The following is a 16,329-nucleotide window of genomic DNA, read 5'->3' as shown; positions in this document are numbered from 1 at the left end:
GAAAGAGCCCTTATGTATGAGACAAGAAAGTGGTGAGAGGTGTTAGACATAAAATGAAAAAGCTCCTCATTTACCTTTGCATTTGTGAAACAGTTCATTCTCATAAGCCAAAAGATGTAGAGAAAATGGCTTTCTTCCGAAACGTAACCATAAAACTACACCAGCTGCCCAGTAATTTGTCTTCAAGCAAAGCGACTGAGTGGTGGATTATTCAAGAGCAGAGCCCAACCTGTCTTAACAATGCTTGCAGCAAGAATATGGAGCTCATCATCTTTAATGACAAAGTCAGTCCTGCTAGCCTGGGATTCCTGGAAGGATATGGGTAAGGGCAAGGCTGTACTCAAAAAGCACATCCCTTTGCTTTCTATGTGGTGGGTTGTTTTATTTTGCTGGGATAGCTGGGAGTTATTCACTCTCACTGAGATCAGCTGGCATTTGGGGCATAGAATGACAGCATGTAGTCCAGTTGAATAGTGCGGAATGATTCTTACTAGGAGGAAGGGAAAGGATTTTCACAGTCTCTCCTCTTTTTCTCAGTGTCGTTGGCCTGTACATGTCTGTTGTCTTTGTCATTGGGAAGTTTATTCGTGAGTTCTTTTGCGGCATCTCCCGTTCCATAATGTTTGAAGAGCTGCCCAATGTGGACCGCATCCTGAAACTCTGCAGAGACATTTTCCTGGTGCGGGAGATTGGGGAACTGGAGCTAGAAGAACAACTCTTTGCCAAACTCATCTTTTTGTACAGATCTCCAGAAACCATGATTAAGTGGACCAAGGAATTAAACTGACAATGAAGAGGCCAATACCTTTGTGAAGATCAGGCTTAGGAGGCAAATATACATTGCTTGAGAAGCAAATAAGGTTAAAATAACATTCACAAAAGGGAGCTGCAAGTGTCTTCTCTCCCACAGCATATTTCCATATCAGGTTCTTCCTCATTCTCCTTCAGCGAACAGTATAAACTTGAGATCACTGGCCTGAATGTAATCAGAAAGCCTACCATTAATTTTACCAAGGGTTCAACCTCTATTCACTCACGCCAATAGGTTAGCCCAGTTTCTGGCCACCATGCAGATAAAAATCTTCAGACAGCCCAAAAAAAAGCAGCTCCGAAGAGACACCGTAGGTCCAGTTAGACCTGATATTTCTACTGCCAACTATGTAAGGTGGGCAAGTCATTTCCCTTCTCATGCCTCTCTTTCCAGTTTCAGCCTTTATCCATGAGTTACTGAAGGTAGGGACTGCCTCTTAGTATGTGTTTGTACAGTAGCTAGCACAACCTGATCTCTGCTGCATGCACTCAGTGAAATAAATGCGGTCCTTTCTTCTTAAGAGTGGAAGTGCCCCTCACACTGCAAAACCACCAAGACCTTTGGTGCCTGCTTCTGGGCTGTATTAAAGCTGGGCTTGGGAATATTCAATGCACAGTCATGCTCTTGCTTTCCTGTCCCCAGTATTTTCAGAAATGCAAATAACGCCATGAAAATCCAGGCTGGGATATGCAAGCTGCTTTAATAATTAATTTATTAAGTGGCAGTCAGCCACATTACTCTGTAAACCTATTTCATTCAATAAAATCCAAGTATTTTTTGTTTAACATTAACATGTTCTGTTATCTGAAAGCGAGAGACCTATATGAAGAGATGTTCTGGCCTGCTTTTTTTGTAGATTTTTAACATTTAAACATGCAGGAAGGGCACCTTACTGAAATAGAAGGTATTCAGTCATTAAACTTTCTGCTGCTAAGCTGTTGCAGCTGACTAGGTCAAACCTACAGTGGTTTCTTCTTCCTCATCTTGTGTTCTGAGAAGCAGTGGAGCCTGCAAGAACATCTGACACACAAAACCTCAGGTAAATAAATCAGAAGGTTTTGTAAGTAAGAGCTTCAGCTGCTTCTTCACACTCTGAGGAGGTTCTCATGCATTAATGCACTCAGTAAAGTTTTGTGAGGTGCTGAGGAGGATACTCCTCTATTCCTGGATAAAGCTAGTGGAGCCTGGAGCTGGCTGGGTCAGTACTGTTCAGTTACTGTGTGCACCAATAATTTAAAAAACAAAAGGAATAGGCTGCTTTCTCAGAAATGAGTAATAAATCTCATCAAGACAGTAAAAAAATGGCAATTTCTGATGTGTAATATTTTCATTGCTTCAGAATGAATCAGTGCAAAGTGAGGTAACATGTGCACCCCGTCACTGAGGCCTTAGGGAGCATTACACCAGGCGTCGCCTTTTAGAATCTCTCTCCATGTCTTCGTTTGGAGAGTCTCCATTGCATCCCAAGGGAGACACCATGTTCAGCAGAGGGTCTTCAGATGCCCCACCAAACAGAGACAGCAGCAAGGCCACTCCATAGCCGGTAGCGCGTTCCCCCTAGAAACAAGTTGTTGCACTTCAGATTTTAATATCACTTTTGTACCAGGCTCATCTGCACTCTTTCAAGCAGATTACAAGTGGCAGAAAGAATGCTCAACTGCAAGTCAGTCCAAGAAACCTTGGGGTGGGATTTTCAAAAGCACTTAGTGGAGTTAGATGTTCAACTCTTACTAAGATACAGGGGATTTGAGAGCCTAACTCTGAGCTGTTTTTGAAAAAAAATCTCATCCTTGATGCAGTTCAGATTGTAATATGCAGCATTTGGCGAGAGAACTCTGGAAAAGCAAGCAGTATTCTTGCATACAGGTATTTCTGGTGGCTCTGATAACAGAAAATCCCACGCACAAAGGAGAAAACAGAGAACCCCAGTGGTATTTTAAAGTGCAGGAATCTAGAAGTATGGATACTGCAAACACAGAAACCCCAGTTTAGTCTCCAATAACAAAAACGCATAAAGCAGGGATGCCCTTAGAATGATCTTCAACAAAGGAACAAGCTCATCCTTGAAAATTATCTACATCTGAATACCCAGCTCCTCTCTCCACTCTATGGCTTAGCCCTACACTGCAGTCGGGAGCTGCAATCAGGATATCTTCAGACGAGAGGTTTTTCTCCTTAGAAGCAAGCACCTTGGAGGACAAATAAGCACACTTACCGCATGAACAGGTGCAGCAATGTCTATATGGACCCATATTCCAGGCCAATCAAAGCCAATGTGAGAAGCAATAAAAAGTCCAGCACAGGAGCTTGGAGTATTATCCCTGTCCTGCACAAAGAGTAAAGATTTAATTTTGTAAGATACTGTTTTTAAGAATGAACTGTTTCACCCAAGAACAACTCATAACAATGACTTCACATTACTGAGCACCATGGAAAACAATTCACAAAGCCAGACCTCACTGTGAAGAATGACAGCAGAGTACTCATGCCTGGGAGGGGGAGACAGCCAAAAATGTAATGCAGAAAACCTTGTTAGGCCACTTCTAACCCTATCTCACTTTGGCCCTTGTGAAATAGGATGCACTGTGTAGTCAGTACAGTCACTATAGCTGGAGAAGAGGAGCTGTTTGCAAGTCCGTATTAGGCAAGTTTCCTGCCTTGCCTTTAGCCATGCATCTAAAGGGTCAAAGCACATCTGAGAAGCCTTTATCCATGCAGAGTCAGGCCCAGAAAAATGCTTATTACATAAGGAACTAAAATAAAATAACACATAAATAAGCCTACCGCCACAGAGTTCTTCATGTCGGCTACAGCAGAGGTAAATTCACTAAAATGGAGCTCAGGGCAGTACACAAGAGGATGGACCAGGTCTCCACAGTTCCTGCCAGCTTTAACACATGCCCTTTCCCATTCTTCACTGTTGGTAAGGATGGCAGCATGGTATTTCCCTGTAGCAATTCCCTAGTGGGGAATAACACACGATCCAGTACCAATAATATAGTTCAGTCTCCAATCTTTTGCTCGCTCCTTCATACTTACTAGGTTGCATGGCCAGGCCCCGCTATCGATAACCATGCAATTTCCTTTTTTCTTTGTTTATTGGTTAACCCAGCCATGAATGCTCTCTCATGCATACAACCACCCCGCTATTTGGGTCAGTCACAAGTAATGTGGTCACATTTTGAAAGCTGGAACCACATCTACTGGAAAGATTCATTCCCCTGATGTCTGCTATTAGGTCCTGGATTTAATCCAGGGCTTGGAAGCCACCGAGTATCAGAGTTCTCCAAACAGGTAACTGGCTGACAAACGCAGGAAATTTTTAGAAGGGCTCTTCTACATTGATTTGGGCAAAGAGGCTCCTGGAAACCCATTTTGTTTCTCTTCTATAAATTAAAACTCCCCAGCTAATGAGGTGTGATCACAGGATCAGCTGCCCACCCCTATCATCTTTTATGAAATAATGATATGCAAAAGAGGATACTCCAGTATGATTTTTTTCTCTTGTATTAATATGATATACAGTGGGTTACGTGCACTCTCAATGACATAACAACCTGTGTAAATCAGGACATGGCCAAGTATCTACCTGTAGACCCTCACCTATGCCTTCTGTTAGTGGAAATGAGTACACCTCCATTAACTCCAGAGAGGCCTGGCTGATTTACACCTGCAGAAGGCCTGGTCTACAAATCTATCTAGCACAGTCTTTCAGCTCTTGCAGTGGCTAAAAAATATTTGTGTATCAGTGCTCAGCCTATTATGGTTGCACTAAGTTCTCCCGTTCATCTTATGGAAAGGCAAGTCTAATACTCACAATACTACTAATACCTCAGCATTTCAATCATTTAAAAATCCTCTCAGGCCTAGGAAAAAGGCTCAAGTTCAAGTTCCCTAGGCTGAATTATAGATGCCATCATCTTCACCACCTTTAAAGTTGCTCTTTGCTGAGGCTTCACTAGGAATGGAACCAGACTTGGCAAACTGAAAACAGTGTTTTAATTATGGGTTGTAGGTCATCTAGGGATAAAGCTACAAAATTGCAAACTATGAATATTACTTGACTATATATATCAGTTTCAAATGCATCTGAAGATACATCACTTCCGAGTCAATTGTATATGATATATGAAGCCCAAGAGCATGGGCATCTTGCTTGAGTAATGGAGCTATAATGGTACATGCTGGAGAAGTACACTGTATATCCTTCAGTGGCTGGCCTATGTACTGGGCCACAACCTACCATTGCTAAAGCTAACTGAATTGTGTCTTTAGTTCACTTTGTGAAGACCTGTGATTGTAACTGAAAGTATTCCCCTGCTAACCTGCAGGGATAGCATATAGGCTCTCATGCTACACAGACTATCAGAAAGTTGTTCTTCCACAAGCCCTGCTGTTTGGTGCACAACTACCTGAGCTCCAGTGAGAGTGGCCATATCTAGGATGATATCAGCTCCAAGGTCCTTGCATGCATAGGCTACTCCATCAGCCAACACCAGTCTGCCCTCTGCATCAGTGTTGTTGATTTCCACAGTTCTAGGAAGAAGGCAGAACTTTTCACATTTGACTTTCTACTCAGATAAACCATCTAATTTCTCAGATGCTTGTGAAGCTTGTCAGTCCATTCTGCCCTCCCCCCTACCACCCTACAAATAAGATAAAATACTTTTAAGCCTTGAGAGGAAATGTCCCTGTTTTCAGTCAAAACTGTGAGAATCGCAAAGAAACATCAGCTGAGAATGACTATACCAGGTATTTATATTAATGGTGTTTGTTATTTGTACTGCATTAGTTCCTAAAAGCCTTGCCATGGAAAAGGACTCCACTGACTCAAGCTCTTAAAAAAAGGACAAAAACCTAGTCTTGCTCTGAAGAACTTTCAATCTAAGTAAATGGGTTCCTACATGATTTGTCTGAATGGTTTGATTATGAAGCAATTTAAATTAATGAGAAAGACAAGGCACTCCTAAACAATTCTGTAAAAGGGATAGATGCAATCTTACTTTCCCGAGTAAAGGACATGGATGTCATCAGGTCTTGTTGCATTTGGTCCAACAGAATTCTCAGCCAAGCAGAAAACAGCATGAAGACTGTCTTTAAAGCCCTGCAACAAAAACAGGAGAGAAATACAAGTCAATATAACATAAAAGAGTTCATTGGGACTGACACCAGTGAGGAAATATGACTTGGAAGCAATAAAAAGAACATATTTTATGACATGGTAAATCTATGAGCAGCGGCTTCTAACCCGAAGCTGAGACCTAGAGCTATGAAAAGAGCTTAAAGGATAAATAAAATGATAGCTTCTGAGTTTTCAGTGGAAGAGAGTAAGAAGCCTAGCAGAAGCAGCACATACCTAGAAGCTGCCATGTGTCAGAAACAGGGCACGGTAGGAAAGCCAAAACACCTTTGCCAGCTGAACGAGTCAGTAACGCAATCTTGTTCTCTCTGGCGAGGTATATCAGAATTGAAACACTGTCTCTCCCCAGTACATGTGCATCTGTAATGTTATTCTTCAAATGAAATCATTTGTGCATTTTTAACAGGCTCTACTAAGGACAACAGAGACCTGATCCAAAGCCCACAGCATTCAAAAGGTATCTTTCAGTTGATTGTGATGGGCTTTAGATCAGGTCCCAGCTGAGTACAAACAACTTGAATCAGAATATTCCTGTCTAAACTACAACAGTGTGGATTTTCATCAGAATACCACCAAAGACATCCAACTGTGGAACCAACCCTAATGCAGGCTCAAAAGCAGAGACTGGGAACATCTAGGCCAACATTTCTAACCCCTTAATCATCTATAGCCACAAATGAAAGATCCAACTCTCTCAGACAACAAATGCTTTCAACATAATAATTACAAAGACTTGTGTCAGTATGCTACACATTCACGGAGTGACTTGTTTTCCGATCCTTATTTTCCTATTCCTTTCCATTACATTTATTTAACCTCAAATAACATCGATTAGTACAATTTGGGGTCATTTCCTAATTTGCTCCTCTCCCTATCATTTACTGGAATCTTGGGGGAAGCATTAGCACAGGAGGAGAACGTAAACCATAGAAGTTGATCTCGTCTCTGGTGAGCTGTGAGCCATCTGAAGAGGCACCTAAGAAAACCACTGACCCACTGAGCAGAGCCTGAACTATATCAGTAGTCTCTCCCTAGATGGCACTCTAATTCCACAGCCTTTTAGAAAGCCTGCTATCGAGAAATTGGCTGGAAGGTGCTGAGGAAGGCAATCTTAAGACACAGAATGTGTATACACTTCACACATCCCCTCCTATTCTGTAACTGCCTGTCCCAGGGTCTCCCAAGCCTCAAGCTCTGAGATCAGTTAATGCAAGAGACAAGATACTGAACTACCTAGATCACCAGTCTGAGAAAAGAAGGAAGGCCCAGTGGTTCCCCACATTTAAGCAGGCCCACAACCAAAAGGAGAGTGGTTACCACTGCTACCTTCCTATTTTGCTATGAGCCCTGCAGCACTTTCTGGAGAGCTGGGAAATAATGTCTATGTTTCTGCTCCCTGCTTCTCTCTCTTTTTCTTCTCAAATCCCTCTTCCTTCTGGTTTTAATACATATTTGGTTATATTATATATGCTAAAGTACCATCAAATACAGCATCACCTCATTATAACAACTGCCTCCCCCACCCTTAACAATCCCAACAGTAGGAACCAATTTTGCATTGCTGTGATGCAGCAAATTGACTAAACCTATTGTAGCAAATATCCTCTTCCAATGAGTTTCTGTCTCAGTCCCATGAGGGTTTGTTATAATGAAGCTGTATGGACTCACAAGGAGCCTACTGTTTAGAGAGAGAGGAAGCAAGGAGGAGAATTTATATTCCCACTCAGGAGTTTCATTCAGCAGTAGCGAAGTTTTACCAGGGGTCAAGTTCATTAGGAATCTTCTGATAAATCCCATCTGCTAAAGAAACCAGGACCTGCTGAATTAGTTCACCCTCTAAAGTCCCAAGGGCTAAACAAAGAGTGAGTGAAGTTAATTAAAACTAACATAAAAATGGACAGCAGTGAGGAACCATAAATTAACCTCACGCTGGGGCACACTGGGGCAGATGACAGAAAACAGTAGGAGAATTCCTTGCTACATACTTGGTTTGTGACATCCTGCCCCCACTCTGTTCAAATCTGCTTCCAGCTGCAAGTTACACAGATAATGCTCCACAGGTTATAACCCTTTCACATCCAATATGGCTGTTATCACCAAGGCACAGAGCTTGAGTCATAATAAGCTGCTGGGAAATGGGAATCTGGCATCTGACCATCTCCTGGACCAGCTTTCTGACAGACTATACATTAATCCACAGAAGTGAATGTTCTTTGAACCTTGGACACTGCGGGGAGGCAGGGGCTGCTTCGTCAGCAAGGCTGGATTTATGGTGAGAACTAGATCTCTCTGGCACCACATGATTTTTTTTTTTGTTTGGAGAGTAGTTCACAATACTCCAAGGTTTGGTTTTATGCAAGGTCTCCTTTTACCTTCTGGCCACAGCAACAAATCAATAGTCAGGACCATAATCTGCTGCTTTGCTGTTTCCCCACCAAATGTTATGAGAACTAGGTTGGGATTCAGGACATTGACAGGTACATGAAGTCTATTTTCCCAGTACTCGTAACAAAATTCTCTGTTTGCTAAATACAGAGGAACTACAAAAATCCCTCACCCATGATAGCCAATTCACTACCCATCCACCACGCAGAAAGAAAAGCAATGCTGGAGCGGTGCTGTGTATTGCTGGCACAAAGACTGAAATCAATGAAGGTCTCAGGATAATACTTACTTATATAGGCCACAATCCAGGAATGCATCTTTGCTTAGGGACTGCACTCAAGCAAAGCCCTGTGTTGAGGCCATGTAACAAACATTAATTCCCAGTGTTTAATCAACATCTTCCCCAATTTTCTCAAAGGCCACTGACAGTCAATTAGAACTCAGGTAGCATACCCTGGACAAGACTGCCTCTCCTCACCAGCACTGATCTAACTCGTACTGACTAACAGTTTACTCACTTGCTTTACAGTGGCTTTGAAGGCACCCAAAATAGCAGCTGCTCCACCACAGTCTCGTTTCATGCCAGGCATAGTAGTCTATTTGAACAAAAATGGATAGAAAGATTCAAAACAAGATTCGGTTTTATTTCCTTTTAACGCTCACACTCTGATGCAACCTTCGTCTCTTGAACACTCATCTCCAATATACCCCACGTCACACACACACAAAGGCCGTTTGAGCTGTGAGGTTCCACACTGAATTAAATCACTTTTCTAAGACATTAGCTGAGCTCTGCACCTCGCACTTTCAGGATGAATAAGGTAGCAACGCTGCCACTAAAGTGTTTAAAATGTGTAGCTCGTGGTTTTCTGCTGTGAAATTTACACAATGTGACTTGGATATGGGATGAGCCAAACTTCATATTTTGAAGATTGTTAAGTTTCCTGACATTATTTTCACCTGCCTTTTACTAGAACTTGCCTTGGGGCTAGAGAACTTTACACTTCTTCTGCTACTTCATTAAAAAAAAATAAAATGGGTTTATGCCAATGGAAATCTTTCCATTGATTTGGGCAGGATTAAACCCTATGTGCAGAGATTAAGGCAAAATACTTTAGGAGTAATGACTAGCTAATACCTGCTTAGCAACATGTTCCCAGAAATTAATTTGCCCTTCACCTTGAGAGACAGAGCTTAACTCTAAAAACCCTCTATATCCCTTTTCTGATGAAACTCTTATATTCACTTAAATCTCATTACAGTGAAATGCCAGATCTCCTCTCCTTTACATACCTTCCCCTTAATGCTCAGGCCTCCAGTGTCATACACAATACCTTTGCCAACCCATGCAATGGTCTGTGTAGCACCTTCTGGGGTGTGGCTGAGAACTGCTAATGCAGGGGGATGCACAGCTGCTTTGCCAACTCCGTAGATGCCTGGAAAAGAAAGATTAAAAACTCCATTTGGTGGTGAAACGTAGCAGGAGATGTCTGATTCATTGTCCTGTCCCTGTTCAGACCCCCTTGGGAATTTCAGGACTATAAAATTGCTCCCAATTTGCATAAGCAAAAAATTGTAGGGCAGTGCTTCCCAAAGTGCGGGCTGCAACCCCAAATGGGGTCACAACATTAGCAGATGGGGTCGTGATAAATGTCCTCCCTGAGATTTCTGTGCCCACAGCAGGGTGCAGGGCTGCAACTGGACTGGACCAGCTCTGGGCAAGAGATACCTCTGCAGCCCAGTGTGTGGGACCCACTGTGGGAGGGAGAGCCGTACCATCATGGTTGCCAAGGTGAGGCACGGCAGCAGCAGTGGCGGCGGAGCTGTGCCTAAACTGGTGCCGGGTGAGCAGGGGGCGACTCAGCTTGGCAGCCACAGCAGCACAGCATGGCACTCCCTCCCTCCCACACTGGGTCCTGCCCACAGGGCAGTGGAGCCCCCAGGGGGAAGGCAGCAGGGTGGGGAGACCCAAGGCTGCAGCCCACATCCTTCACGCCCCCCACACAGGCTCTGCTCTGACAGTGCCCACGGGGGAGAGGGGAGGAGAAGCTGGGCTCTGCACTCTGCTTCGGACATAGCAGCTGCTGCCTCCTGTGGGTGGCAGCCAGGGCTTCGGCGCTGCTGAAGGGAGCAGGGGGCTGTAGGTGGGGAGTGAGGGGCCATGCTGAGGAAATGGGGTCATAAATGGGGTCACGCTGAGGAAAAGTTTAGGAAGCACTGCTGTAGGGTGCACTCTGAGCAAGGCATACCTCCAAATCCTCTCTCTTTCAACTCTTCATCACGGATAATGGTAGGAACAATCCCAAGATCCTTGCCAACTTTTTTGATTTCCTTTAAGGTTCATCATAAAAAAGATAAAGATAAATCCATATTCACTACACTGTGCTTATGTCTCCATATAGTTAAAGACATGCTCACGTGCAAATTTCTGCGGAAGTAAAATCACAAAGCTTTTAAGACTGTGGTCTTGACACTGATCTTCCTATGGTGAATTTCACTGACTTCCATGGAGAGCCCTCTGATTTACAGCACCAGGCCATCTGAGTCTGGCTCTTAAACTCTGCTAGGGGACAGATGCTTTTAAGCAGGAAAGGCAGCTGGTCACCTGCACTGGACCACAATGAAATACAGGATGAAAGTACATGCTCTGAACAGCTTTTCAGGTCTCTATATTTGAACACACAGCAATTTTCACTCTCCAGTTTTAGATACATGTGGTCATGGTAAGAGAGTAGTTTTCCCCTTTTCACAGACTGGACGCTGTAATGCAAAATGGCCGAGGGCCTCATCTGCAGAAATCAGATGAAAAAGAAATTAATATGAACTGAGAGCATCCAATGAAGATCAGGACTGTAAGGCGGTCCCAAGTATTGACCTCCCTGTACAAGATCACAGAACAAACCAGGGGCTCAGACAGCAATTCTGATATTGGTTCCCTGGCTTAACAAAAGACAGATGAGCCTCAAACAGCTTCTTGGAATGTCCATCACTGCTGACACGGCCTACAATTTAGCTAATAAGAAGCCAAAATTTATCCTTGATTATTACATTGAGAAAGAGAGACTTGCAAACAAGGTGCTCTACTGAAAGGTGCAAGTACCAACCTCCAAGAAGTTATCCGTGTTCATCTCATTGCAAGGGGTGTCTACGATCCGAGCAGCCAGCCTCACTCCTTCCGTAGCACTCGCCAAACACTAGAAATAGAACAGGGTGGGGGGGAGACAGGCAAATGGTGTGGTTTCTGTACAGAAAAAGGGTGGAATCTAAAGGTACAAGATGTGGATTCCCTTGAAGCGCTTTAATCTGCAACTGCAGCAGCTGCACAATACAAAGAGACGCCAGACCACACAACCAGCTTTCATACATTTCTTACGTGTCCCTTATTTTTATGGTGCTTCAATTTCTAAGGAAACCGAATTCCTTCTCAGAGTACTTTGCTGGAGCAGTTCGATGATCTTTCTCACTGTCCCAGTGAGTAACCACACAGTACAACTTAAGCCCATGAATGCCATGGGGGAGACATGAAGCTGATTCAGACTGTCTGAATCAGATAAACCATGGGCTGTTTAAGCTGGAAGCCTGTGGAGGTTAGCTATTCCATAGGAAGGGAGACTAGTGTTTACATGTGGTAGAATTAATGGCTTCAATGGATAATGCTTTCTTTTGTGATAAATGGGGCCTTTGGCAAATGTTGGATTTTTAGGTGCTACGTACATGCCTCAGTCTCCCCTTCTTTCTGTATGTTGTAACACTCTGGGGTTAATCTCTACCTCTGACTAAGTGAAGTCAGACCCGGATAAACAGAGCTTGAGACTGAACTGCTGTGAAATGTCTACCATAAGATGGTTATAGCTAATGACTGAAGGAAGAAGGCCTTTGGGGAAGATGACAATAGAAGCTGCACTGATGAGACATTAACTTTTAATAACTGGGAACCAAAGGGCCTGGAATAGAAAGACGAGCAGTGAGGAAACTATTTGTATGACCTTGTAGTCCAGCATGAGGGAGGACACACAAAAGCAGAGAGTAAAGGTGGATTTTGGGGAAACCTGCCACATGGTCCAATTGACTTAAAAATGCTGGTTTGTTTTGGAACAGAGGCCTGCTTGCCTGCAATCCCTTCATGCTGCAATGATTCCCTTTAATGGACTGATAAACTCAGCTAGTTCAGACTGGCTTGTGGGGCCACAGAGAAAAAGAAAGCATATAACTCTCACAGGGCCAGTGCTCAGAGTCAAAGAAGCCAGGTTATTCATCCTTATAAAGAAGTGGTGCCTGACAGTGGCTGCAAGGGGTACTCAGAGAGCCTGACTAAAGGTAGACTCAGAAGATGGTAAACCCCTGACAGCCCCCAAATTAAAATGATATGGGCAGTGCAGGTGTAGTGCAGAATGTGGCAGTCTGCCCAGTGAGCAGTGCCTCCCAGGGAAAGCATGTGACATCCGTGCTCTGGAATCAGCACCAGCTGTCTGGGTTGAATTTAAGGGGTGAAATCCTAGCCCTCAGTGAAGTCAGTGGGATTGACACTGACCTCAGGGGAAGGACAGGGCAGAATTTTAGCCTAGCTGTTGGTTTTCAATCCCAAAGCCTTAAGTGGCATGAGGCCTGCCTATCTGACAGAGTCCATTTTTAATACTGACTGCTTATTTTTTGGTTTGAGGGCAAGAAGCTGATTGTTGGGTTCTGCAACATAACTCTATGGAGATGCCTTGAACTTAGGACACTTGAAATATATACAGTCACCCCTTTTATGCTAGCATTTCTAAGTGGAAGGAGTGTCACTCAGGGACAGTTTCTCCTTTGTCAATCTGTGCCTCTTCAGCCCTATTACAGCCTAAACCATACCTGTGGGAACTTTCAACCTCCCCTAGCCCTTGATTCAGTTGGGTTAGGTTCAATCTGTATTAAAATATTAAAACTTGAAGCACATAATAGGAGATTGTCTTAATGTTTGTAACAGCAAGGCTTAAAAGAACTGTTCAGGAAGAACTTTGAATTCTAATGATCTATTACACTTTGAACACCCAGTCGATAAGGAGTTCATGTCCCCCCAATAACCACGACTCACAGGTCCAAGTGCATCACTACGTTTCTCTCCGACTCAAAGATGACTAACTCAGATGACTTTACAATTTAACTTTATAAAAAGAAATTCATGTTGCGTAACAGACTCTGGGCTCTTTCAGACTTGGATTATTTCCCCAGTATTTCATTTCTAGCTACAAATTTTACCAGGGGAATAAAAGGCAGCAGGTACATGACATCAGATAAAAATATGAAAGGCCAAATTCTGATTCCAGAACATGCAGTTCCCAGTTTCTTCAACGATACATATGTGCAGTGTCAAGGACAGAATTTGGACCCCATTAAGGCCAAATTCCCCCCCACTTCCTTTCGGAAATAAATTCATCTGCCTGACTAGGTGCAATATTAGATTATTTGACCATTAAATATTTTGAAAGTGAAATCGTTGAGACACACATTTTCATCCTGCCTTGTACAATGAGTATCTGATCTCTGAACATGATCTTCAGGGGTATGTCAGACTCAGAGGTGCCTAAACTATATTAAGTGGTCTGGGATCACTTATCTTTGGTGCAGTAGGTATTTCAGACACCAAATGGTAATTCACACCACTGTGCAACAGTTCTGCAAGAACCAGGGTTGCCCTACAGAGGGAACAAAGGAAGTTGCTGATCAATGGGAAAGCTAGGAACTTACTTTAAGTGTTGCCACTTCTATTGGCCCATTGTTCTGCCCAACCAGGAAAAACTCCACAGTTACTGTTTTCTTCTCAGTGCGTCTAGAGATGCTGGATCGATGGGTAAAGAGTGGGAAAGCCCTGGCTAGTGCACAAGCTGAGGCAAAGACCTCAGATCGCTCACAGACCATCTGAAATACAAGCAAGAAAACACATGGTCATCAAGTGCCAGAGCTGGAACAGAGCTGTTTGGAACTGGATGTAAAGGCATCTGTTATCTTAGCTGGGAGTGCCATGGGGAGAAAGGGAAGAGAGTGTAGGTATGGTTTCCATACGGACTGTGACTGGTTCAACTGCTTCATGTAGCACTGATGCAGTTACACTTGTATTGGTACCTTTCATAATATGTGAGGTCCCTTCCAGCCCTTAATGAGATCATTTTCTGTGATATACCCACATAGAAATGAAGTAAGCTTTACTGCCAGACCATGAGGAACCTTTATGCAGGCACAGGTATGTCCACACTAGAGGAGCTGTACTGTTTTAACCATCTTAGTGTACAAGAGTTAATTCTAGGGGAGAGACTTAACAATTGCAACTGGTATCCAAACTAATTTTTCAAGTGAGGCATGTTGTAGATTGCCCATACAGTCTACCTGGAGAAAAATCTGATTATTGACAACTGTTCAGAGGAAAAAAACCCCAAACCTGAAATTCAAACTGGTCTGTAAGAGATTTTTGTCAAATTAAATATCCAGAGTTTATCTACTCACAGAAGATGCCTTAGTTAACTAAGCCTTTGTCCAGGCAAGGTGTAAGATTAGGTCCCATTAACTAACGTATTTTAAAAGTCTAATGTAGACAAGGCACATGTCCTTCAACAAATCCTGAAGTCGCTGTCAGTGACAAGCTGATGGTTGTATTCATTTAAGATGTGAGCAGGGTGCTAATGTTATAGCTTAAATCCTAGTCAGGAAGAAGTTGCTATACTGGTTCTCTGTGTGTGGACACTTCTCCTGAATGAACAACGTCCCCATAATCCCATATGGATCCAGCTAAAGTCTGCTAAAGAGAAATCATAAATAAAACATGTAGATATGTGTTTTACAGGTACATATCTAACACACAAGTTTAACAGTTAGTTAAAACAGACATGTTTAACTAAATTCAGAACCAATTTAGTTAAACTGGTACTCAAACTGTGCATGGACTAGCCCTTGTCTACAATGGAAAGCTGTATCACTTCCTATACTAAAAGAGTTATATTGGTTCAATAACTTTGGCTTAATTTCCTGTAAAACAAGATAACCGTGTTCCTACTACGATTTTTACTGCTATAACCATGTCAGAAAAGAACGAAAAAAAATTACCTCTAGCCTAACAAATATTGCTAAAATTTTAAAGTACAGACCACGGTCTCTCTACAAATCACATTCTCTCAAATACAAGGATAGTCCTCCCTTGGCTTTTCATCAAATGCACTTTCCAAATGCCACTTACAACAATACATCTGTTGACGCCTCCTGGAAGACAGTTGCGAACCAGGCGGGTGATGAACTGAGCTGCAGAGGGGCTATTGTGTCTGCTAACCCTGGAAGGCAGAGCAGCCACCGTGGCATAATTCAGGTAGAGAGGACAGCTGTCGGTAGGGTTGGGATTCAGCGTGTTTAAGGCAGCTTGCCATATCTGAGGAAAGAGAAAGAAATTGAAAACTGAAATGTGTAGTGCACTTTTCTATCAGTTCCATGCACCCGTAATGATAACATTTTGGTGTCAAAAAGCTTTAGATCCAGTAGGCCCAGGCAGGCAAAGGTGTTTGGTTTTCTAAACATGGGAAACCTGTTTGTTAATCAGGAAGATTAACTACTTTCCATCACAAACACATCTCTGCTCCCTTGCCTCAGGCTCTATGAGTTACGTTCGATCCCAAATTCAAACATGAAGACAGGCTTATTTGCGTGAGGGCTGCTTCAAAGCCGTTTTTAATTAAAACAGTTTAAAATAAAAAGCCGGTCTGATTTAACAGCACCAAACTTGCCGTCATTTCACACGGCCAGTTAATGAAGTAGGAGGAAAGTGCCAATCCTTTACAAGAGAAAGGGTCTGTCACCGTGCTGCCAAGTGCGTGACCAAGCTAAAAACTGTCACACAAAGTGTTTGTGATTTTTCTCTAAGTTTAAAAAAGAAAAGGGAATTAAGAAAGTAAGAACTGCCACGGATTGCGTCAGACCATCAGAGCGGATGCCGACGGCGGGGAGAACTGGGTCCGAACAGGGTTTCCCCCCCCTGCAC

General features: G+C 43.1%; 2 protein-coding genes across 2 annotated transcripts in view; one reads left to right on the top strand and one right to left on the bottom strand.

Annotated features, from left to right (window-relative positions):
• LOC102383865 (piezo-type mechanosensitive ion channel component 2-like) overlaps positions 1-1,383 on the top strand; it is a 110,954-nt gene extending 109,571 nt beyond the window's left edge. The window contains exons 56-57 of the mRNA XM_025204702.1: positions 94-322; positions 538-1,383. Of these exons, the coding sequence (XP_025060487.1) occupies positions 94-322; positions 538-787 (479 nt within the window). The 3' untranslated portion in view covers positions 788-1,383. The remainder of the gene's footprint in view (positions 1-93; positions 323-537) is intronic.
• Positions 1,384-1,506: 123 nt separating this feature from the next.
• Positions 1,507-16,081, bottom strand: NPEPL1 (aminopeptidase like 1). The gene is made up of 12 exons (XM_025204701.1): positions 16,076-16,081; positions 15,538-15,771; positions 14,058-14,228; positions 11,441-11,530; positions 10,586-10,667; positions 9,630-9,772; positions 8,855-8,932; positions 5,815-5,915; positions 5,224-5,347; positions 3,596-3,772; positions 3,027-3,137; positions 1,507-2,368 (listed from the first exon to the last, which is right to left on the bottom strand). Exons 1-12 carry the CDS (start codon positions 16,079-16,081, stop codon positions 2,210-2,212), a joined length of 1,476 nt encoding a protein of 491 aa, XP_025060486.1. The 3' UTR covers positions 1,507-2,209.
• Positions 16,082-16,329: the final 248 nt, after the last annotated feature.

Source organism: Alligator sinensis, unplaced genomic scaffold, assembly GCF_000455745.1.
Source record: "Alligator sinensis unplaced genomic scaffold, ASM45574v1 scaffold970_1, whole genome shotgun sequence".
NCBI classification, from domain to species: domain Eukaryota; kingdom Metazoa; phylum Chordata; order Crocodylia; family Alligatoridae; genus Alligator; species Alligator sinensis.
The sequence above is the reverse complement of the archived record's forward strand: the minus strand, read 5'-3'. Positions and strand labels throughout refer to the sequence as shown.

Coding starts and splice junctions, on each gene's coding strand:
- NPEPL1 (XM_025204701.1), bottom strand. Junction 14,229..15,537: donor GCGTCAACAGATGTATTGTT/GTAAGTGGCATT, acceptor CTTGTATTTCAG/ATGGTCTGTGAGCGATCTGA. Junction 3,138..3,595: donor ACATGAAGAACTCTGTGGCG/GTAGGCTTATTT, acceptor CTCTTTGTGCAG/GACAGGGATAATACTCCAAG.